General features: G+C 45.2%; 1 protein-coding gene across 1 annotated transcript in view; it reads left to right on the forward strand.

Annotated features, from left to right (window-relative positions):
• Positions 1-4,113: 4,113 nt before the first annotated feature.
• Positions 4,114-24,188, forward strand: part of LOC121539448 (phospholipase DDHD1) — a 28,859-nt gene continuing 8,784 nt past the window's right edge. Inside the window, exons 1-4 of the mRNA XM_041847949.2 lie at positions 4,114-5,470; positions 6,895-7,074; positions 20,899-21,027; positions 22,335-22,482. Of these exons, the coding sequence (XP_041703883.2) occupies positions 4,645-5,470; positions 6,895-7,074; positions 20,899-21,027; positions 22,335-22,482 (1,283 nt within the window). The 5' untranslated portion in view covers positions 4,114-4,644. The remainder of the gene's footprint in view (positions 5,471-6,894; positions 7,075-20,898; positions 21,028-22,334; positions 22,483-24,188) is intronic.

The following is a 24,188-nucleotide window of genomic DNA, read 5'->3' on the forward strand; positions in this document are numbered from 1 at the left end:
GGAAAAAAACAGCAAGAAAAGACTGAACTTATTCATATGCATAACTCATATTTCAATATTCATGTAGTGATTGAACAACAACTGCTTTTCCACCCCACACCCCTAAAGGCTTAGTATCATGGCAGATCACCTGTCAAGTCAGTCAGTCAGTCAGTAATTGCTGCAGATGTGCTCAATAGTGCTTAAGCGTATGGTACTCCCCAAAGCATGGCGCAACACACAGGGGTGTGTCACAAACTAAACACATGTACTTTGTCAACCTCCTCTGCTTCCTTCTCCTGGTGCCGGACATGCAGACTTTGCAGTGGGTTGTGGGTTCGTTTCCCACGGGGGGCCAGTATGAAAATGTATGCACTCACTAACTGTAAAGTCGCTCTGGATAAGAGCGTTTGCTAAATGACTAAAATGTAAATGTAAAAATGTAAATGCAGTGCCTCTGTGTGCGACTGCCTTGAGCAGCAGTTTGAGGGATTTCCGAGGGGAAATGCCGTGCGGTGAGGCGTAGGAGATTGTCTGCAGCAGGACGGCCCCCAGTGGATGGACGCCGAGGGGTTTGGTGCTTCTCCAGCAGCTCTCTCATGAGGTTCTCTCTGTACTTTTGGTAGGTAATCACCTCACCTATAGGAGAGAGGGAGTGGGGAGGATGAGGGAGTGGGGAGGATGAGGGAGTGGGTAGGTGGGTGAGATATTGTCAATGTATTGCAATTGCATAAATGTATGTGATTTGTACATGTCCAATTACAAAAAAAACTTGTTTAGTAATCTTCTCATCTGTTAGCTGGTGGTGAACTACGTGGCCGTTGAGGACAGCAGTGTTGATCAGATGGAGAGAAAAAAATTGTATTATACCGCTTGGTAGTTTTCCGAGCGCATTCCACAAAGCTGTTTATCATGTCCGCCTTATCCACTTCCCCCATTCTGAGGTTATAATCAAGCACACAGTCTGGTTTGATCTTTCTCTCCCCTGTCAGGTGGTCCACTTTCCCTGTGGCCGACATGGTTGCTGTATGGACAGTGGAAAGGACATGGACGTCTCCTTGAACTCCACCTCCCCCCTCTGCATCTTGCTGCTTCCAAATGCCGGCATCCCTTTCCTATTCGACCAAACCGTGCCACAGGCCCCAGTGCTGTTGGAGAGCAGAAGCTGGAAGAGTATGGGACTGCTGTACCAATTCAAATAAATATCAAACGTTATTGGTTGCGTAAACATATTTGGCCGATGTTATTGCAGGTGCAGCGAAATGCTTATGTTTCTAGCTCCAACAGTGCGGTAATACCTAACAATACAAAACAATACACCCAAATCCCAAGAAAAGTAAAGAAAGATATTAAGAAATAATACAAAGTGTGGCCCTTCCCAAGATGATGAGCCAGCATGGTCCTCATAAGCATGGTCCTCATAAGCCCCTCAGTGTTGGATGTCTGTGGTGGACCCTCTGTAGACTATAATGTCTTTGACAAATCCTGTCTTCACGTCGCACATAACAAAGAACTTGACCCCAAACCTGTGCCTTGTAAAGGGAATATATTGATGGAACACCTGCCTACCCTTCCATAACATCAGTGCTTGAGGTGTCACTACAGACCCCCTGGTTCGATTCCAGGCTGTATCACAACCGGCCGTGATTGGGAGTCCCATAGGGCGGCGCGCAATTGGCCCAGTGTCGTCTGGGTTTGGCTGGTGTAGGCCGTCATTGTAAATAAGAATTTGTTCTTAACTGACTTGCCTAGTTAAATAAAGGTTAAATAAAAAAATAAAATAAAAAAATCAGGGACTAACTAACTAACTAACTAACGTGCTTCTACATCTGCATTGCTTGCTGTTTGGGGTTTTAAGCTGGGTTTCTGTATAGCACTTTGTGACATCTGCTGATGTAAAAAGGGCTTTATAAATACATTTGATTGATTGATTTAACTAATGCAGCAGCATAGATGAATTAACGTAGGAGGTTAAGAGAATGAGGTTAAGGTTAGGAAAAGGGTTAGGGTTAGGCTTAGCTACAATCCAACGGGCCAGGATTCCGGTCTAGAAGCACGATTTCGACTGTTCCTACAATTTTGCTTCAGTACTGCAATTTAATTGACACCAGCCCAGAAAGACAATTTCCATACACGGCCACATAGAGAAGTTAGATTAGAAAATTCCTAATAAGACACTTTAGTCATCACCTTTGTGCACAAAACATCCATTGAATTGTTTAAACTGAATCACTCACACCCGAAGATATTAGCATTTTATATTCATCCAACGTCTGCCATGTTTTTGGATGATATGATGATGACGTCGTCGCTGCTCACGCTGCTCCCTGTGCGCATTGAGTGCTAGTGCACATGTGATGTTGTTCTGTATAAACCGGATGCAAAAGGGGGGGTGCAACTCAATATTAGGAAGGTGTTCCTAATGTTTGGTATACTCAGTGTATATACTGTATTTTATTCAAGGCTCATCCTATATACTGTAACTACTGCTATACAGACCTTGTCTATTCATATACTGTCCATAATATTCTAGTGTCAAAATGTACTACAAAGTGTAACTAGTATAATTTTGGTCATAAAGTCAGTCTTGTCTAAAAAGGAGATGTATGTCACAGAATGAAGGGTACCAAAACAGTTTTCCATGGGTTGGGTTTATTTTATTCGCCCACATGCCCACAGCTGGCAAGTAATAATCAATTCGGAGCGCAGCTGCACGGGACCCGATCGTAATGACCTTGGTCAATCTGGTTTGACATTCGGTATCCCTATGGGGCTATTTGTACATCCCACTTGGCACACACTGGTTGAATCAATGTTGTTTTCACATCATTTCAATGAAATTACGTTGAACCAATGTGGAAATGATGTTGAATTGACGTCTGTGCCCAGTGGGATGGGACAATATTTTAAAAGGTCAATAGCTCCAACTTTCTATGACTTAAAAACCTCAAACCAACTATAAATTAAAGAAAGTCATATACAAATATTGAAAGCATTTAATGAGACAACTAAAAGATGTGCATTTACATTGTGCAATTTATTGTCAGTCCCTAACTATCCCCAGAGATAGGCTATCCAAAGTCAAACCAACTTTGCCACGGTTGCACACCAGCTGGCTGAAGCTAATTGGCTAAATAATTTGGCTAACTCTTCCCACCTGCGAACACACAGAAGAGACACCCACATCAAACCACAACCCAAAACCAACTCACGTTTGAATTCAGTCATGGCCGCTAGCATTTCTTAATGAACCAAATCTAAAACGAGGCCAAATTAGGAATTGCAGTCGCCCTTTAACAATTTACACAGAAAATTTTTCAAAAACACATTCCAAAAATATCTGCTCTGAACTGAGATTCAAAGATGTCTGCAGCAACAAAGGGGTGTCAGCTATAAAAAAATATATATGTTTTTGTCACATACACCAGATAGGTGCATTGAAATGTGTTGTTTTAAGAGTCAGCCATAATAGTGCGGCACCACCGGAGAGCTCATGAGGACACTTTGGACACTTTGATAATAAATAAAGTTGACTACATAGCTTTTATGAGTAAGGTTATCAATACGAGTCAGGTTGTGTAAAGCAGAAATGCCAGGTTGAAGGTTATTGTGGAGATGGCAAAAAATATATTGGGGGTAACAGATGTTACTGTACAAACACAAGCATACAAACACACATTACATACACACTATACACATGTACACCTGGATTGTGTGTTGTAGTGGCTTGAGGGCACACACTTAATGTATTGTGAAATCTGTTGTAAAATGTATTTTAAGGTTTTAAAATGGTATTATAATGTATATTACTGCCATACATTTTGCTGGACCCCCGGAAGAGTAGCTGTTGCCTTGACAGCAGCTAATGGGAAACCATAATAAATACAAATACTGTTGAAATGGTTGTACAGTGTTGGGCAGATCACGATTGATCGTACATTCCAACACAGTAGGTGGCTGCATGCCCTTTAAACGTTTCTTTGCAGACCGCCATGATATCATAGAAGAAGAAGAAGAAGAAGAAGAAGAAGAAGAAGAAGAAGAAGAAGAAGAAGAAGAAGAAGAAGAAGAAGAAGAAGAAGAAGAAGAAGAAGAAGAAGAAGAAGAAGAAGAAGAAGAAGAAGAAGAAGAAGAATCCCAATCCCAATCCCTAGAACGTTCGCGTACATTCTACGTGCGCGTTCACATTTGGGCGTGGGAATCTTGTGATCCGTGCGTCAGTTGTCACGGGGAGATAGCACTAGTTGACGTACGCGCTTGTGTCTCCATGCAAGCCGGCAAATTGTTTAGAAACGAAATAATCTAAAATTCTACTCACAGGAAAGAAAGAAGTAACAAGTTGTTACCGAACAGTATCAATATCAAGCTGGACCAAGCGGATGTCCGGTTCCAGCAGGAAAGTGGCTTTGTACGGTTGCAGAAGGTGGAGGGTTTAGTTATAAAGAAATTGGTGGAGGTGGTTGTGCGGAAGAAAGAATAGCAGGTTTCTCGGTTGGAAGCTTGCTAGGGCTAGTTTGTTGCTTGTCAATTAGTGTGCTGGCTTTTCTTTTTTTACCTCGTCAAACACATGACATATTGCCAGTAGTTGCTGCATAGTAAAACATAGCTAGGCCGGGTCAGCCGGTTAGCTACCGAACTAATGACAAGATAGCTTGCTCAATAGTTATGTCGAGCAGTTTTACAAATAAGACGTCTTTGCTAAGCAGCGCTCCACAGAGGCCTGAGAATAGGGTTTCATCTGTCGGCAACAACAACGGAGACTGGGACTTGGAAAACGATGTATTTGTATGCTGCTATGAAGAGCCTATTGGCGAAACAATGCAGGCAGGGATGCACTCTGTTCAGCCAGGTCTGGCCAGGCACCTGCGAGGCCGACACCAGGGTCCTCCGGACGGTATGATACTGGGCCTAGAGGAGGCTTACCCCGGCTGTCACAACAACCGGAGTCCTCCCGCAGCCTACCTAGACACCAGTCCTCTGGACTTAAGTGAAAATGACCGGAACGTCGCCCCGGTGTTAGAAAGCAGAAAGAGGACTCGGTCCAGTAGTTCAAGGAACCGGTATAACGAGGTTGTCACAGAATTGGGACCCGAAGAAGTGCGATGGTTTTACAAAGAGGACAAAAAAACGTGGAAGCCTTTCATTGGACACGACTCTTTGAAAATTGAGGTAATGTTCCGTAAATTCTGCGAACTGAACCCTGGCACGACCAAGCGCCAAGGCTCTTTGGGCATGGATGAAGGGTATGAGGAAGAGAATGCAAGCGGGGTGGAAGCGACAACTGGGGGGTCGAACGAAATCGAGCGAGCTGGACCAGTGCCGGAGCAGAGAACTAGGGTTCATAGGGACAGGGGTTCGATGGAGAGAACAGACTCCACATACGAAAGAGACCTTGATTCAATAAACATCAACGTAGAGGCTGTATGTGTCAGGGGTGGGCTGTATGAGGTGGATGTCAAAGACAGAGAATGCTATCCTGTGTATTGGAATCGTAAGTATCAATAGGAAGCATCCTCTTTACTCCTTATATACCCAGCATTCATGTCTAATTTGTTTTGCTTACAAGAGGGTTACTCTTTAAAGTATTTTAGTCGACATCTACCCATGTTGCAAAGTGCTATTCATCTGCCACTGGCAAGCAAACGCCTCAGTGCCAGATGTTGAGTGGTGCCGATAATCTCTGGTCTTAATTCCTGCTGCGTATCTCTCCAATGAGAGGCTGCAGACTGCATGGACAAGTCACTACCAGGTCACTACAGAGATTAACTCGTATGCACTCACGAGATCAGAGGTCGCATGGCATGGTGTGTCGCCATCGCTCATTCATGTCTCCTATGCAATCTGCCTCTGTCTACAATATGCTTTAATGTACAAATATAGGCCACATATATAGTCACAATCCGGAATAGAGTCAGAACCATCGCATTTCAGCAACTTAATGAACCGAAAGTTTATCTGTGCCACCTATCACAAACCCACAAAAGTGGCCTATTATTAGTCTAGCCACCATCCCGGGCACTGCCTCCATTGAATGTATCTGGACTGTGCCAACTAATTCATGGAGATTTCCAAGAAAGCCAGCCATGGTGATAGACCTGGTTGCTATAGAGCCCTGGATTACTTGAGCAAGCCAGCCAGATATTTCATTTTCCCTGAAGGGATGCATGGCTAACTGGCTGAGTTCACCTAGAGGCAACACAGTGACAGTTGGTTTCCTAGGATCTTCCAGCTAGATGTTGTAGTCAGTTTGAGGCTCTGTGACTGTTTGGGCCAGTAATATCACTGTTTGACATGCATGAGCTAGCCTAGGCACATATCTTCTTTCACTAGAGTCTTTTGTTGAGTAAGACATTTCTAAGGATCCATTGGTATTTTCATTATCCTACATCTGTACTCTCTGCACCACATCCAATGATAAATGTAACCTGAATACAAATGTAGGCTACTGTAAAAGTGATTCCGTAATAGGTGTTTTCTGTCTTTGCTGCTCTATACTATAGATAGTGCTGCTTAGGCGTGTGTTGGTTACTACCTGTTTGTATGAATAGTCACACCCAAGCTCTGTGCCATTAGATAGAAGCACACATTACACAATGAAGTGTTGTAGTCATGCTCTCACCAACTACTACTAATTCTAAACTAATCAGTTCTGTAATCAACTTTGGCCTCCCTCCACACTCCACTGAGATTGCCAATGCCTAGCTTTATGGGTTGCATGCTGTGTCAGCACCACACACATAGAGTTGTTACCTGCTGGCTCATGCTACGCTACTCATTTTTGTCTTTGATTACCCTAGCATTTTGTTCTCCCGTCTAGAAAACAATCAAGGGGAAACGTTGAAAGAAAAAAAATGGATTGCTTTGTAAATCTGTCTCTCTAACTACCCCCTGCTCCATTCTCTCTCCCACCCTCAGAGCAGGAGAGCATCCCTGTCATGAGGGGCCAGTGGTTCATCGACGGCACCTGGATCCCATTGGAGGAGGACGAGAGTGACCTCATCGAGGTGGAACACCTGACCCGTTTCCTTGGGCAACAGATGCAGGACAGCTTCGACTCTGACTCTGTGGTGGCCAAGACAGTCGACAGAAAAGATGGTGAGAGAACACCGGGGCTTGTGGGAGATGTGGTTTAGGCCTAAATTAATATTTATCAAGTGTAGGCCTATATCAAGTATATAATGCATGAATCTAAAGACTGAATACCAGTTGTCTCCAACCCTAGTCCTGGAGAGCTACAGTCTGGGCAAGCTTTTGCTCCAGAGCAGAACTGAAACGGCTGATTCCACTAACCACGTCTTGATGATTTGTTGATTAGCTGAATCAGCTAGTTCTCCAGGACCAGGGTTGGATACCAGTGCTGTAGCCATGCTCTCTCACAATCTTCATCTGTGAAGTTCTGCCAGCTCAATCACTACTAACCTGATAATTCCAGAAAGGTACTTATCTATAAAGAACTAATACATAATGCAGTGTGATAGCAGCTGTCAAATGGGGTTCTCTGTAGATGGTGTCTGGGTTAGTTATGGACTCCATTAAAAATAACACCCACTCCCATTACATTTATTTACCTTAGCCCCCTTATCAGAACTGAAAAGTGTTGTTGGGACTCATAAACCATAACGTATTAGCTATCAGGATCTCCCTGTAGACCAGCTAGGGGGAAAATACCAGTTTGTCTTTATGAGGCTGTTGATTGTATTGTGTTAACCCAGAGTGTATTATAGGTAAAAGTGTGTTTTTCATGCAAGGCGCAGACAGCACTTCGTTTCAGGAATAGCTTGTTGGAGCACTCAGAAAACAAATGACAAATGGAATCTTTCAGTCAGCAATCCCCTCCTGAATGCAGTCTTCAGCCCTGTGAGATGGCTGCTTCTTCTGTGATGAATGTGAGGGTGTGTGAATGAGTTTCGATACCAATGGTATTAAATCAGTATGTCACCAGGAGAGATTGTGTGTGTGTGTGAATGTTATTGTGTATGTGAGGGAGAATGTCACAAATGTGTACGAGAGAGGGAAGGAAAATGTCACCTGTATGCTTGCCTTTGTGTTTGTCTGTGTGAGATAGGGCAAATGCCACCAGTGTTGGTGTGTGTGCTGTATGTGTGAGAAATCATCTGACACATCAAAGCTAAGCTTGAAGATAACTTCTATCTCGAACTGAGAACAAGTGCTGCTTTCCTACCAACCAAGGCCAGCGCCATCTCCTCAGTGTATGGCACTCTGAATTGGACCATAACAGTTTGCACACAGTGATTAACCTCCCATTGTAAATGATCATGACTTTCTCTGACTCACTGGTAATCAAAATAAGTTTAGTCCTTGAATGGTTCCCTGCTCTGTATAGTCATCAGTAGACTGGCTGGCTACTGGAGGTTGCCTTATCGCCACGGTAATGCACTGTTCTCTCAAGCGCCTGCCCGGTACTAGCTACGCCACTCAAACTTAGTCACAGACATGAACTGGTTGGAAAGACAGAGGTCGTTGCCTCTCTCCACTCACTCACTCTCTACTATCCTTGTCAGGACCAAACAATTGATTCCCATTCAAAATCCTATTTTCCCTTAAACCTAACACTAACTGTAACTCTAACCCGAATTGTAAACCTAAACCCTAAGCCTAAAAAAGCATTATTCCTTGTGGCGACCGGCGAAATGTCTCCACTTGTCCGGATTTTCCTTGTTTTACTATCCTTGGGAGGACTTCTGGTCCCCACAAGGATAGTAAAACCAAACCCCACACACAATCAACCAATCTCAATCTTCTCCACCCCCACCCCCCCTCTCTCTTTCTCTCACTCTCTCCATCTATCCCTCTCTTTCTCACACAGCCATATACACAAATATAAACACACACCAAATCCCCCTCTGGAAGCACTGCCACATCCCATAATTTCAGTTTTGAGTCACCTCTTCGACAGAATACAAAACTGTTCTGTTCTAACATTTCACCACATTTAATGAATTCATTCATTCAAGGATTCACTTCGAAGTTATCTGTTCACACATTTTGCAAAAGCCAATTAACACTTGAAAATGACACCCCTGAACAGTGAGTCTATTGTACCATATACAGTAGCTTACCGAATCGGATGCCCTGATGAAGGCATAACTTCCGAAACGTGTAAGCCTGCCCGGACTAAAATAAAAAGGTGAAATGAAGTGACATCTTTTTGTATTAAATGTTCGATGTTATTGAACTTGGGATTTTATTTGAAGTCATTGTCATATATGGCAGAGCACCCAGCTAGTAAAGTGAGAGCGCCCATCTGTTACCCCCTCCACAATACTGCATTACCCTCTCGCTCTCCTTCTTTCCCTCTCCTTTCCTCTCCTCCCCCCATCGTTCTCCCTCAACTCTCTGCGTCTTTCTCTCTCACCCGCTCACCCTTCCTCCCCTTCTCCCTCTTTCTCTCACCCTCTCCCTCTTTCTCTCACCCCTCCCTCCCTCTTTCTCACCCTGAAACCCCAGCAGCCAGCTCAAAGCCTAATGGAGCAGAAAGCAAGTGGTGTGGCTTGCAGGCATGTTATGTAGGCATGAGATCATCATAATGCAGGCAGAACGAGGGCTCTGTCCTCTCCTGCCTTTGGTTACTGCTGCTTTGTCAGTCAAAAAAGGTTCCTCATTCCTCATCAGGCTTCTGTGGCAAAGAGTGACAATTTGCCACTTCATTTGTAGTTAATGGCTGCCGTTGGTGCCTAATTTGAGGATGGAAATTGACAGTTGCCACAGATGGTGGCCCACATGGCAGCTGTACTGTGGAGGGTTTACTGATGATTTCGGCAGCTACTGAAGCTGGCAATAGGCTGATTCACAGAATACAGAGAGTCTGTCTTACTTGCCAGTCTGGCTTGGAAGTTCCTCTCAGAGGAAGAAATAATGTACAAAGTATCACTATGAGAGTGTTTGGCAAACAAATATTTGATACTGTAGGCCTGTACGCACTGCACTGTCGCACGCGCTCTCTCTCACACACACACACACAGAAGTGGAAACTTGGGAACAGAGTTGCTCCATGCAGTGTGACTGAGATTGCACCTCCAGAGAAAAGTCCCATTGGGGCTCCATGACCCTCTCACTGTGATTACACCATTTAAGGAGCAGGGTGTTAATAGCAAGAGGCCCCCTGTTGGCTCCCCTCTCAGGTTTTAGGAGGCCTGAAGTAAGCTTAATGTGACATCTTTTTGAGTGCGGACCCATTACACCTTTTGTTTGTCAGACCTTCTGTTTAAACATGCACTGGGTTTGTGTCACTTAGACTGTGTGCTCACTGTGCTGTGTATGTCATAATCTCTGGTAGATGTGTGTTTACTGTGGGTATATGCCTGCATGTGTGTCTGTCTGTGTTGGAGTGGTGGGTGATGATGGCAACAGAGAGATGCGAGTGTGTGTGTGTGTGTGAAGGGACTGTGTACTGATGTGAGAATCTATCATATGGGTGTGTTTTGAAGGCGTTTGAACCAGTAGAGAGATTTGCATGTGGGCTGGCTAGAGGCTAGGCCAGGGCTCATGACGGTGGGGAGTACTTCAGTCCATCAGGCTCCTGGAGCATCAGGGCAAAGGTAATGTGTCAACAACACACACAGGTCATAACATCACATAATGTCATGTCACAGCTAGGGCTGGGAATTGCCAGGGACCTCACAATACAATATTATTACAGTACTTAGGTGCCGATACGATATGTATTGCGATTCTCACAATAAATTCTATATGTATTGCGATTCGATACTGTGATTTTGTGATTCGATGTTCCAAACATATTGCTCACCATATGTCTGCTGCATAGGGACAAGAGAGGGCCATGAGAGAAGGTTTGATCAGTCATTGAAATAAAAGTGCTGAAAACAAATTGTCTCCATATTTAAAAAGAAGATGGAGAACAAGCTATGAAGGAAAAATAGTGGAGTGAGTTAGTAGGCTGCAGGTACAGCCAACAAGCAAAATAAATGATATTGCGATATTGTCAAAGTGATACGATATATTGTCAAAAGTAATATCCCGATATGTAACTGTATAGATTTTCTTCCTCCATCACTAGTCACAGCTCTAGTCTACAACCCAGGACAATTGTCATGGCACACTATGACATTTACATTTAGCATACATATTCGCTACGCTTTCAATAGCTAGACCAGATACTGTAACTGTAGCAATCTGCTGTGCTGGTCTTTTTCCTGGGCGATTAAATTCAAAGCTCCCAGCGGAGTAGACAAGCTCTAATCCAATGTGAAATTTGGAACGTCATTCCATTTGAGATGTTTATGGTGCTCTAGCTCAAACAGAGAAATCCACACCAATGGACCTTGATTCAATATATATATAGGCCAAAACAAGCTCAGAGCAGGCCATGTCAAAATGCAATCTCTCTATACTCCATAACACTGCCATATTATCTCCAATTGACAACATCCAGAAATGTACAGCATTGAATCTCTAAACCCAAGCATAGCCTATAATTACGTGCACACAAGCCATCTTCAGTTCAGAAAACAAGTCAAATCAAATTTTATTTGCCACATGCGCCGAATACAATAGGTGTAGACATTACCGTGAAATGCTTACTTACAGCCCTTAACCAACAATGCATTTATTTCTTAATAAAAAAGTAAAATAAAACAACAACAAAAAGTGTTGAGAGAAAAAAAGAGCAGAAGTAAAACATATAACAGTAGGGAGTCTATATACAGGGGGGGTACCGGTGCCGAGTCAATGTGCGGTGGCACCGGCTTGTTGAGGTAATATGTACATTTGGGTAGAGTTAAAGTGACTATGCATAAATAATTAACAGAGTAGCAGCAGCGTAAAAAGATGGGGTGGGTCCCTCCTGGGCACCCAGCACCGTTCCTCCGGACCGTACCCCTCCCACTCCACGAGATATTGGAGACCACTCCTCCGGCGCCTGGAGTCCAAGATGGTCCGGACCCTGTACGCCGGGACCCCCTCGATGTCCAAAGGGGGCGGAGGGGTCTCTCCTATCTCTTCCTCTTGGAGTGGGCCAGCTCCACCGGCCTGAGAAGAGACACATGGAACGAGGGTTAATATTTTTATACTCTATAGGTAGTTGTAACCTGTAACACACCTCGTTCAATCTTCTCAGGACTTTGAAGGGCCCCACAAACCGCCGACCCAGCTTCCGGCGGCAGGCGGAGGGGCAGGTTTCAGTCGAGAGCCAGACTCGATCTCCCGGTGCGTACACCGGGCCCTCACTGCGGTGGCGATCGGCGCTCGCCTTCTGTTGACGGATGGCACGCTGCAGATGGACATGGGCAGCGTCCCACGTCTCCTCCGAGCGCCGAATCCACTCGTCCACCGCAGGAGCCTCGATCTGGCTCTCGTGCCATGGCGCCAGGACCGGACTCATATAGTCTAACACTGGGGGTGGGTGTGCACTGCAAATAGTTTGGGTAGCCATGATTAGCTGTTCAGGAGTCTTATAGCTTGGGGGTAGAAGCTGTTGAGAAGTCTTTTGGACCTAGACTTGGCACTCCGGTACCGCTTGCCATGCGGTAGCAGAGAGAACAGTCTATGACTAGGGTGGCTGGAGTCTTTGACAATTTTGAGGGCCTTCCTCTGACACCGCCTGGTATAGAGGTCCTGGATGGCAGGAAGCTTGCCCCCAGTGATGTATTGGGCCGTACGCACTACCCTCTGTAGTGCCTTGCGGTCGGAGGCCGAGCAGTTGCCATACCAGGTGGTGATGCAACCAGTCAGGATGCTGTCGATGGTGCAGCTGTAGAACTTTTTGAGGATCTGAAGACCCATGCCAAATCTTTTCAGTCTCCTGAGGGGGAATAGGCTTTGTCGTGCCCTCTTCACGACTGTCTTGGTGTGTTTGGACCATCTCAACCTGTTCCACTACAGCCCCGTCGATGAGAATGGGGGCGTGCTCAGTCCTCTTTTTTTCCCCTGTAGTCCAAAATCATCTCCTTTGTCTTGGTCACGTTGAGGGAGTGGTTGTTATCCTGGCACCACACGGCCAGGTCTCTGACCTCCTCCCTATAGGCTGTCTCATCGTTGTCGGTGATCAGGCCTACCACTGTTGTGTCGTCGGCAAACTTAATGATGGTGTTGGAGTCGTGCCTGGCCATGCAGTCATGGGTGAACAGGGAGTACAGGAGGGGACTGAGCACACACCCCTGAGGGGCCCCCATGTTGAGGTGTATTAATGCTGCATTAGTAGAAATTTTTATGATTCAGTAATATACATCAGTAAGCAGGATATCCAAGACAGTAAGTTAAGCAGGATAAAGCTTATTTGTTTCTTGCCACTGTTGTATGGATATGATGTGGTCCCAGATGGATCAGCTGATTCATGTGTCTGTCTCCAGACCCTCAGTGGGCGGCGTAAGGTAGTACAGTCATTTCTTTCTCTATCTCTCTCTATATAACTATCTTTCTCTCTCTTTATCCCTCTTTCTCTCCTCTCTATCTCTCTCTCTCTCTCCCCCTGTCTCTCTTGGTCTCCCTCTTTCTATCTATCTCTTCCTCTCTCCCAGCCTGTCCTGGCAACAATGGCACAATCAGCAGCTTTCACCCCCCCACCCAATCCCAGCCCAGCTGAGGAAAGCACTGCTGTCATTTGCAAGTCTGATTTCTCGGTCCTAACCTCAGCTCAAATGGTATAATTATATCCCAATCCGGAATGGAGATCCACATTCATTTGTTAATCAAATGCCTGAAAGGATAGGAGACCTCTCAATACCATATCCACATCCATAGTTATTCTGCTTGACTGATTTGAGATTATTTTACATTCCAATACACCAACGTTATCCTAAAGTCTTGCTATTATCCAAATACAACTACCCCTCGACAACTTGCTTGCGACTGGGTATTCTTGATGGACCTATCACAGCCTATTTATAGCTGTGAGTAAATTTGAAATATAAAGCAGTCACAGCACAGCATAATACCTTTATGGCCAGCTGAGCTCCCGGCTCAGGTTTCTTATGGTTTAATAGGAACACCCTCGTGTTGACTAACACTCGTTAAACATAAACTCAGCCCACAGCTCAATCAGCTAAGGCCATTACTCCCCTCCAACAGTAAGGTCCACAAACAGAGCTCTGCCGCAGGGCAAGGCCTAGGTCATGTTATCTGATTCAGCGTGACTGGTCCTTTTAGGACAGGGCTCAGACTGAGTCCCAATGTCCTTGTCACTGCACAGGCTGACTACAGCCATAGGCTATGTGATGACATCAAGTCTGACACACTGGTCTAATGGAAAGACATGTCTCTAAATGAAACCCTGGTTGCTTGATAGCTGAGAGAGAGAGGGAGACTTACTGTATGGCCAGTGTGTGGGAAGGAGAGAGCGGTTGCTTGGCCTTTAGGAAATATCTTAGAGGGCAACTTCCTCCTCTGTTCTCAGAAATGGTTCTCGCCTCTGTTCTCAGGAATGGATATCCTTCCCTGAAGTTTTTCTGACCCACTAAAATAATTAAGCTCCTTAGTTTTTTAGATTGAAAACATGAGCAAGGGGAAAAAAGCTGTAAGGCAGGCTACTTCTAAGAAACTGCTCTGTAGGAGGCCCACTCACTTTGGATCGTTGTGAAATCCTCTTAAAATATTAAGCTGTTAGCCCTCCAATATTTTTTCAGGCGCATACTTTAAATTTGATGTTAGAACGTTGTTTTGCAATTTGTACTCAACCTGTTTGACAAGATGAATGATAGATAGCTGGCTGAAAGTACTGTACAACCATATACCCTTATATCACTATATGTTATGTCATATATCATTGTCATGTAGCCTCCATTGACCAACCATTTGGTCGGAGGCAAACAGTCATAATTCTAATGTTATTAAATTATTTTATACAAAACTATCTGTTCATTACCAGCACATGATATAGTCCACACTGAGTACCCTAAAGGCAGTAAAACAAGAATAAGGTTTTTACATGTTGTTAAGTAGGATTCAGGTGCTACCTCTGTCATCTTGGGCATATGTCAAACAGCGCTGCAATTGGGTTTCAATGGTCCCTCTCAGCTCAAGATTGTGTGCAACAGCAAATATTGACACGTTAATTAAGCCACAACAATGAAGAGCCATGTTTATATAGACATAGGGACAGGTTTTATTCAAATGAAGAACTTTGCTTGTCAGTTGAACGACGCTAATGAAATTCAGCAAAATGTATTAATGGTTAGGCTATACGCTTCATACATTTTTCCTAATTAATTATTTTTTAAATAATTTTTGAACTTTTACTAATGCTCAATTCTGTGACATTTTCAGATGCGAATACTAGCCAACAGCTTCTAACCAACAACTAGTGTTCTGTACTATACACACACAAGACCCAGGGTGGCTACCTGATCGCAGCGCTGCTTGACAAACACCCCAGTGTAACAGTGATGGCAGTGGGTAGCCCTTTGTGACAAAACGCCAACGTCATGTCTTTTACTCACTCTCTCTTGGTTGTTAGTTCTCTCCCACCTGCCCCCTTTCTACCTCCCCTTTCTGTTCAAATGGAGTGGATATCAGCCGAGTGCTACAACTAAATGTCTCAAGCGCAAGCGCTGCTCAGGTACTGTACGCCAGCCTTTTTTAAATCTCCTACATTATATCTGCTATACTCCCTCTCCCCTCTAGATCTTAGGTCTTGATTGAACTAGATCTTTGCTCACCCTTTTGAGCTCTCCCTAGAACTAAGCCCAGTTAGACACCCCAACCCGCTCTAGTAGAACTGGATCTAGATTAGACTCCTCCTCACTCCTTTAGTTTAAACTGGGCCTAGTCATTAGAATGTCCCCCTTTCTGTGTCCAAGAGTATGTCACTAGTACTGCTACTGCTTTCTGGACTTTTGGAGGATACCTGCAAGTCTTGCTCCGGTCTGTCTGTTAGTGGTGGTAGAGCTAAGTAAGTGGAGAGTCATTTAGCTAGTAACATCCTTTCATTCTCTCTAAATCCAAATAGGAAAACGATGGATCTGAGCTCAATAAGCTGGTTCTCCAAAAAGCCTCCCCTTCTCCGCCTCTCGTTCCCTCTAGCGGCGTGATCACATCTTAATGAACCTCCCCTATCACCACCACAGCTCTGAAGAGAATGAACAAAGCTCTTTTAGAGATGAGAGGCACCATTCAGGCCCCCATAGCACACTCTGTGCTCTGCAGTCTGCACTGTGAGCTCCAGCATTGCCTCAATGGATGGAATAACTCTGCTCCTCTATTGCTGGCAATAGGAGTCTCTGCACTGTCTTCAGCACCCTAGAGTAGGGGTAGGCAACTAGATTCAGCCGAGGGACAATTTTTTTATTTTATTAGTAGGAGTACTTGGGAACAGATTTCCTCAATTAAACTCATTCTTAGCTGAATTCATGATTTGTCTTTTGACCAAAAACTAAAATCCCCCCCTTTCAAAGAACTGTGGGGGGCTGGATCACTCGCGGGCCGGTTTTGGCCCACTGTCCGACTGTTGCCGACCCCTGCCCTAGGGCCACACTTCAGTTAAACTAACCCCAGTATACACACACAGTAGGTTGCAATCCGGTAACCTGGAAAGACCTGGGTTGCATTCAGCAGGCACAAAACATTCTCTACCATTTCGTGCTTAATGAATGTGACCCTAGTGTCCTAGCATTGAGAGTAGTGTACTCCCTCTGTGGCTCTCTACATGGTGTTGAACCCTTCAGAGGCTAGGAACATATCTAAGATGTTTGGCAGACCCTAGTTAGGCATTGCTTGTAATTGTCACACTAACTCTCCCATGCCAATTTAGAGACAATACTGCTCTGAGCTAGCATCCTAACAATAACACTGTTTTAACACGACAGTAATTAATTTGAGGAAAGGAGCTTTGCCCTTGTTTAGTGGCATAATGCCCTACCTCAGGAACAAAGCTACAAGAGGCTCTCTCTCGCTCTCTTGTCTTTCTCTCTGTCTTTCTCTCTCACTCTAGTTATAGCTCTTGGTCTCTCACACGGTCTCTAAATCTATCTACAACTTTTTCTCCCTCTTCCCTCGTCCTCCCTTGCTCTCCGGGGCATAGTTGGAAAGCCTCCCATGTAAACCTCTTAACCTCTCTGTGGCTGACTGTTAGATCCTCTGGTGTGCTTTGATCCAGGCTTCCCCCTCTTCCCCTCGCTGCCCTGCTCTGCTCTGCCTTGCCCTGGCCTGGGATCCACTGTAAAACAGGATGCTGTCTCTGAGAAGCTTGTCCATCTCATTTCCCTTCTCATTTGGCAACATGAGCACCTTCCTCATTCCCTACCCAGTCAGCCATGATTTATTTATTCCTATGGCTGGCTAATGGGGAAGACTGAGTACCTCCTGTCTCCTCAAGACATCATATTTTACAGTGGACTCAGAGTAGGTGTAGGCTAAGTGGTGAGGTTCTGTCTTTCCCTACTGTACTTCTCCGGTCATTAGAACGGATCATTCTATCCCTGCTGCCCGCCGCCGCTTCTGTAGAGTACTGTAGTAAGATGATGTACAGTAGTGTGGTATAGTGATGGTTGTCAATTCCATATAAATTCACCTCCTGAATCGGCTGAATTGAAGTGGAATTGATCCCTATCTTTGTGTGATACTTGTTGTGAAGCATGCGTGTTATCCCAAGTGATTTCCAATGATAAATGAAAACGTGCTACTCTAACCCGGTGAAAAGTTCTGCAATACTGAAAAATCTTTACCCTCAGGTCTTCCAATGCAATAAATTCTTATGACCATCGACTGGATTGAGTTTTCTTTTTACTTTGTCTAAAGCTGCTTGGTTGGGATTCAGTCCCATCCCTTCTACACATCCCTCCTCTCTTAAGCCCCAATGGGTTACATCTCCTAAATGGAAACCAATTCCACGCGGTCCACCAGCTAACACAGCTTCTTCTTCATGGGTTAACTCCTGAGCTCCTGCTTGTCATTCCATTAAGCCATTTTGGATCATTAGGCCTCTGAGGGGCCCTGAATGGAGACTGATCAACCGGAGCATCCATGACTGCTCCTCAATCCTCACTTCGCTGATGAGATTAGAACAGGGACGCCCTGCTTTACCCCTCCACAATGTGACTCACAGAAACACTGTTCTATTCTCCCCTGTTGGTTCTACAACCCTTTTCTCAGATGCCTCCTATTAGGAGGTGGAAAGATGAAGAGAACGAGGGGGAAGGAAGGGAAGAAGAGCTGATTTCAGGCTTTGATGTCCCCTACTCTGTAGATTGGACTAAACTGACTGCATTAGTTAATAGTTTGCTGAACACCTGCTGAGTGTTTGCAGAGCATTAACAAGCTAATGCACCAGCAGTAATCTGGACAGGAGCGAGTGCTCTGGAGACAGAGTGATACCAGTGTGATGCTCATGCTAAGTGTCTCTCTTTCTTTCTCTCTCTTTCTTTCTCTCTCTTTCTGTCTCTTTCTTTCTTTGACACATCCAGGATTAGGCCTACACAAGTGCAAGTACAAAGCAATCCAGACTGGCAAAAAACGATTTTGCTCAAAACATACACTGCTCAAAAAAAATAAAGGGAACTCTTAAACAACACAATGTAACTCCAAGTCAATCACACTTCTGTGAAGTCAAACTGTCCACTTAGGAAGCAACACTGATTGACAATACATTTCACATGCTGTTGTGCAAATGGAATAGACAACAGGTGGAAATTATAGGCAATTAGCAAGACACCCCCAATAAAGAAGTGGTTCTGCAGGTGGTGACCACAGACCACTTCTCAGTTCCTATGCTTCCTGGCTGATGTTTTGGTCACTTTTGAATGCTGGCGGTGCTTTCACTCTAGTGGTAGCATGAGACGGAGTCTACAACCCACACAAGTGGCTCAGGTAGTGCAGCTCATCCAGGATGGCACATCAATGCGAGCTGTGGCAAGAAGGTTTGCTGTGTCTGTCAGCGTAGTGTCCAGAGCATGGAGGCGCTACCAGGAGACAGGCCAGTACATCAGGAGACGTGGAGGAGGCCGTAGGAGGGCAACAACCCAGCAGCAGGACCGCTACTTCCGCCTTTGTGCAAGGAGGAGCAGGAGGAGCACTGCCAGAGCCCCCGCAAAATGACCTCCAGCAGGCCACAAATGTGCATGTGTCTGTGTAAACGGTCAGAAACAGACTCCATGAGGGTGGTATGAGGGCCCGACGTCCACAGGTGGGGGTTGTGCTTACAGCCCAACACCGTGCAGGACGTTTGGCATTTGCCAGAGAACACCAAGATTGGCAAATTCGCCACTGGCGCCCTGTGCTCTTCACAGATGAAAGCAGGTTCACACTGAGCACATGTGACAGACGTGACAGAGTCTGGAGACGCCGTGGAGAACGTTCTGCTGCCTGCAACATCCTCCAGCATGACCGGTTTGGCGATGGGTCAGTCATGGTGTGGGGTGGCATTTCTTTGGGGGGCCGCACAGCCCTCCATGTGCTCGCCAGAGGTAGCCTGACTGCCATTAGGTACCGAGATGAGATCCTCAGACCCCTTGTGAGACCATATGCTGGTGCGGTTGGCCCTGGGTTCCTCCTAATGCAAGACAATGCTAGACCTCATGTGGCTGGAGTGTGTCAGCAGTTCCTGCAAGAGGAAGGCATTGATGCTATGGACTGGCCCGCCCGTTCCCCAGACCTGAATCCAATTGAGCACATCTGGGACATCATGTCTCGCTCCATCCACCAACGCCACGTTGCACCACAGACTGTCCAGGAGTTGGCGGATGCTTTAGTCCAGGTCTGGGAGGAGATCCCTCAGGAGACCATCCGCCACCTCATCAGGAGCATGCCCAGGCGTTGTAGGGAGGTCATACAGGCACGTGGAGGCCACACACACACTACTGAGCCTCATTTTGACTTGTTTTAAGGACATTACATCAAAGTTGGATCAGCCTGTAGTGTGGTTTTCCACTTTAATTTTGAGGGTGACTCCAAATCCAGACCTCCATGGGTTGATACATTTGATTTCCATTGATAATTTCTGTGTGATTTTGTTGTCAGCACTTTCAACTATGTAAAGAAAAAAGTATTTATTAAGATTATTTCATTCATTCAGATCTAGGATGTGTTGTTTAAGTGTTCCCTTTATTTTTTGAGCAGTGTATATATTTTTAACCCTTTAGTGTGTGTACTTTACTGTATTTGTACTTGGGATATCACTTTTCAACAGTAAACGTTTTTTAAAAAGCTGGAGGACGTCTTTTAATGTCCACCTCTCCTAGGAATCCTTTTGTCCTGGACTCTTGAACGCTGTCCTTTTATTCCCTCCTGATTGGCTCTAAGCACCGCAGGGTTTGGTCTGGACCAATGCCGAAGTACCCTGTCACCTCTTCACGTACTGTACCATACAGTACGTCTGAAGTGGCAATCAAACCTCAATGTGACCGGCTCACCCCAGTCAACCGGTTTCATTTATCGTTCATGTTTTCACTCTTACTTGCCCTGTTGCTGTTGCCCACTAGGATAAAGATGCTGAAATCTAATATAGTCCTCTGTATAGCCCATCCACAGTGGTGATCGAGCTTACCATAGAGACCCAATTGGGAATTGTGTGGTACAATATTATCTCACAATCTACTGTAAACAGTCAATGACACCCAAGCAATCAATGGGCGGGTAAGAGTTGAAATATGCAGACTTTGTGAACCTGTGTGCTTCTTCAATATGTTATTTTCTGGTTCTCAAGTGACGCTCTGCAGATCAATGCCCTAGTCTGTATTTGATCGAGCGCTAGACTAGACCAAACTTTCTCCTTGTTGAGTTGGATGTAAAATTAGGAATTTGTAAATCACAATTTTGATGAGTGTATTTTCTGTCTCTCCCCCTGCATTCGTTCATCTTTCCTCTTGTCCTTTTTCTGCTTGCTCTCACCTCTCATTCCCGCTTCATTTCTTTCCAATTTCTTCATCCCTTCTTCCTCCATTTTTTCCCCTTCCTCCCTTTCCTACTTCTCTAACCCTCCCCTCCCTCCCTCTCTCTCTTCCCCCTCTGCAGCTGTCCACAGTTTGAAATTGAGTCGTACCCACGTGGACTGGCACAGTGTGGACGAGGTCTACCTCTACAGCGATGCCACCACATCCAAGATCGCCCGTACCGTCACCCAGAAACTGGGCTTCTCCAAAGGTTAGAGGTCACTGACTGACTGGCCACTTTTCTGTTGAACCCCTCCTCCCCTTCACCACCCCAATATCAAGTCAACCTCTAGCTAGCCACAACCTCCTCGGCCACTTGTGGGGATTGGAGAGGTGTAAGCAGCCAGCTCCATATTTTCATCCCCAGTCGGAGGAGATTAAGAGGTGGATCTGGCATGAGTTCTCAATCTCTTCTGACTGACACACACAAATCCACTGCCGCTGGAAATCTCCTTAGTGCTGTGCCGGCCAGACGGCAAGCAGCAAATCCTATTTCCCAAGTGTGTAGAGCTGGGGTTCTCAAAGTGGGGTCAGCAGACCCCTGAGGGGTCCGCGGCCAGATACAAATAAAATGTTACAAAAAGGGACAAGGGATCCGTGGATTAAGTTTAGAGGGTGTTATACAATACAATATAATATTATTAATCTACAATGTATGTTTTTAACCCTGGGTGACATGGGCCTGGGAGGCTCACAGGGATATTGGTATCCACAGTACTCTACCAGTTATACATTTTTGCAACTCAATACTTTTCATATTCCCCCTATTATATATATTTTTCTTTCATAAATGCACTGTAATTTAAGCTTTAAAACTGCAATGTTTTCTCTCTGCCTCATGGCAAAATGTGTAGAATTGCAGGATATTAGCTTTAAAGCTGCAACAACAAAAAATCTCTGCCCCATGACAGAATGTGGGCCTTTAAATTGTTCCTTCCCAGGGCCCGAGACTTGGTTAGTCCGGCCATGCACTGCCGAAGTCATAGTAAAACTCCTTGTATGCTATTTTTTATCTCACTCGAGTTGTGTTCTGATTGAGGGGGTCCCTGATTAATTTACTATCACAAAAGGGGATCCCGACCCCAAATAGTTTGAGAACCCTGGTGTAGAGTAGTGTTAGCACAGGAAGCCAGCTCTGAACAAGGCCACACATGCAGCCTGAGCCACAGACACAGCGGGAGGCCTAGAGTTTCCTACTGCCCCTGTAAACTCAGTCACCTTATTGCTACTTTGAAATATAGGATGGCCTAGGATGTTCATCACCATAACCATATGCATGTTGTGTGGTCAATTCATTGTAGCCTCTGTGAAATGTAATTTCACGATTGAGGCTATCAAGCCTTAATCGTGAATCAAGATTTTACTCATATTGAACACAAGCGAACAAATGCTGATGAGCAAAACATTGTTGGAATTTGTTGGGCAATGTGCAGCCACCCAGTATGTTGATATTTTCGTGACGCTGTCCCCCTCTCCACCGTCTGTTAACCCCGTCTCCATCCCCTGTCCCCTCTGTAGCCTCCAGCAGTGGTACACGGCTCCACCGGGGCTATGTGGAGGAGGCCTCCTTGGAGGACAAGCCCCCCCAGACCACACACATCGTGTTTGTGGTCCACGGCATTGGACAGAAGATGGACACAGGACGCATCATCAAGAACACTGGCATGTGAGTGCTCTCTCGTTCACTGTGTGTGCATATTATAGTTATTCTACTGGGCGACATGGTGCTGCCAACATCGTGGAGGGTCATGTGTTGACCTCTGTATATCTATGGCTATGAGATAACATGGTATGCATCCCAAATGGCCCTATTGACCATGGTCAAAAGTAGTGCGCTATAAAGGGAACAGTGGGCCATTTGGGACATAGCCATGTTGTTTTTTCCACTGTGTGTGGAGAGACTGTGGGCCAGCTTGATATACTGTGTGATTATGTACAGTGAGGGAAAAAAGTATTTGATCCCCTGCTGATTTTGTACGTTTGCCCACTGACAAAGACATGATCAGTCTATCATTTTAATGGTAGGTTTATTTGAACAGTGAGAAACAGAATAACAACAAATAAATCAAGAAAAACGCATGTCAAAAATGTTATAAATTGATTTGCATTTTAATGAGGGAAATAAGTATTTGACCCCTCTGCAAAACATGACTTAGTACTTGTTGGCAATCACAGAGGTCAGACGTTTCTTGTAATTTGCCACCAGGTTTGCACACATCTCAGGAGGGATTTTGTCCTCTTTGCAGAACTTCTCCAAGTCATTAAGGTTTTGAGGCTGACGTTTGGCAACTTGAACCTTCAGCTCCCTCCACATATTTTCTATGGGATTAAGGTCTGGAGACTGGCTAGGCCACTCCAAGACCTTAATGTGCTTCTTCTTGAGCCACTCCTTTGTTGCCTTGGCCGTGTGTTTTGGGTCATTGTCATGCTGGAATACCCATCCACGACCCATTTTCAATGCACTGGCTGCCGGAAGGAGGTTCTCACCCAAGATTTGATGGTACATGGCCCCATCCATCGTCCCTTTGATGCGGTGAAGTTGTCCTGTCCCCTTAGCAGAAAAACACCCCCAAAGCATAATGTTTCCACCTCCATGTTTGACGGTGGGGATGGTGTTCTTGGGGTCATAGGCAGCATTCCTCCTCCTCCAAACACGGCGAGTTGAGTTGATGCCAAAGAGCTCGATTTTGGTCTCATCTGACCACAACACTTTCACCCAGTTCTCCTCTGAATCATTCAGATGTTCATTGGCAAACTTCAGACGGGCCTGTATATGTGCTTTCTTGAGCAGGGGGACCTTGTGGGCGCTGCAGGATTTCAGTCCTTCACAGCGTAGTGTGTTACCAATTGTTTTCTTGGTGACTATGGTCCCAGCTACCTTGAGATCATTGACAAGATCCTCCTGTGTAGTTCTTGGCTGATTCCTCACTGTTCTCATGATCATTGCAACTCCACGAGGTGAGATCTTGCATGGAGCCCCAGGCCGAGAGAGAATGACAGTTATTTTATGTTTCTTCCATTTGCGAATAATCGCACCAACTGTTGTCACCTTCTCACCAAGCTGCTTGGCGATGGTCTTGTAGCCCATTCCAGCCTTGTGTAGATCTACAATCTTGTCCCTGACATCCTTGGAGAGCTCTTTGGTCTTGGCCATGGTGGAGAGTTTGGAATCTGATTGATTGCTTCTGTGGACAGGTGTCTTTTATACAGGTAACAAACTGAGATTAGGAGCACTCCCTTTAAGAGTGTGCTCCTAATCTCAGCTCGTTACCTGTATAAAAGACACCTGGGAGCCAGAAATCTTTCTGATTGAGAGGGGGTCAAATACTTATTTCCCTCATTAAAATGCAAATTAATTTATAACATTTTTGA

This window comes from Coregonus clupeaformis, chromosome 25 (genome assembly GCF_020615455.1).
Source record: "Coregonus clupeaformis isolate EN_2021a chromosome 25, ASM2061545v1, whole genome shotgun sequence".
NCBI lineage: Eukaryota > Metazoa > Chordata > Actinopteri > Salmoniformes > Salmonidae > Coregonus > Coregonus clupeaformis.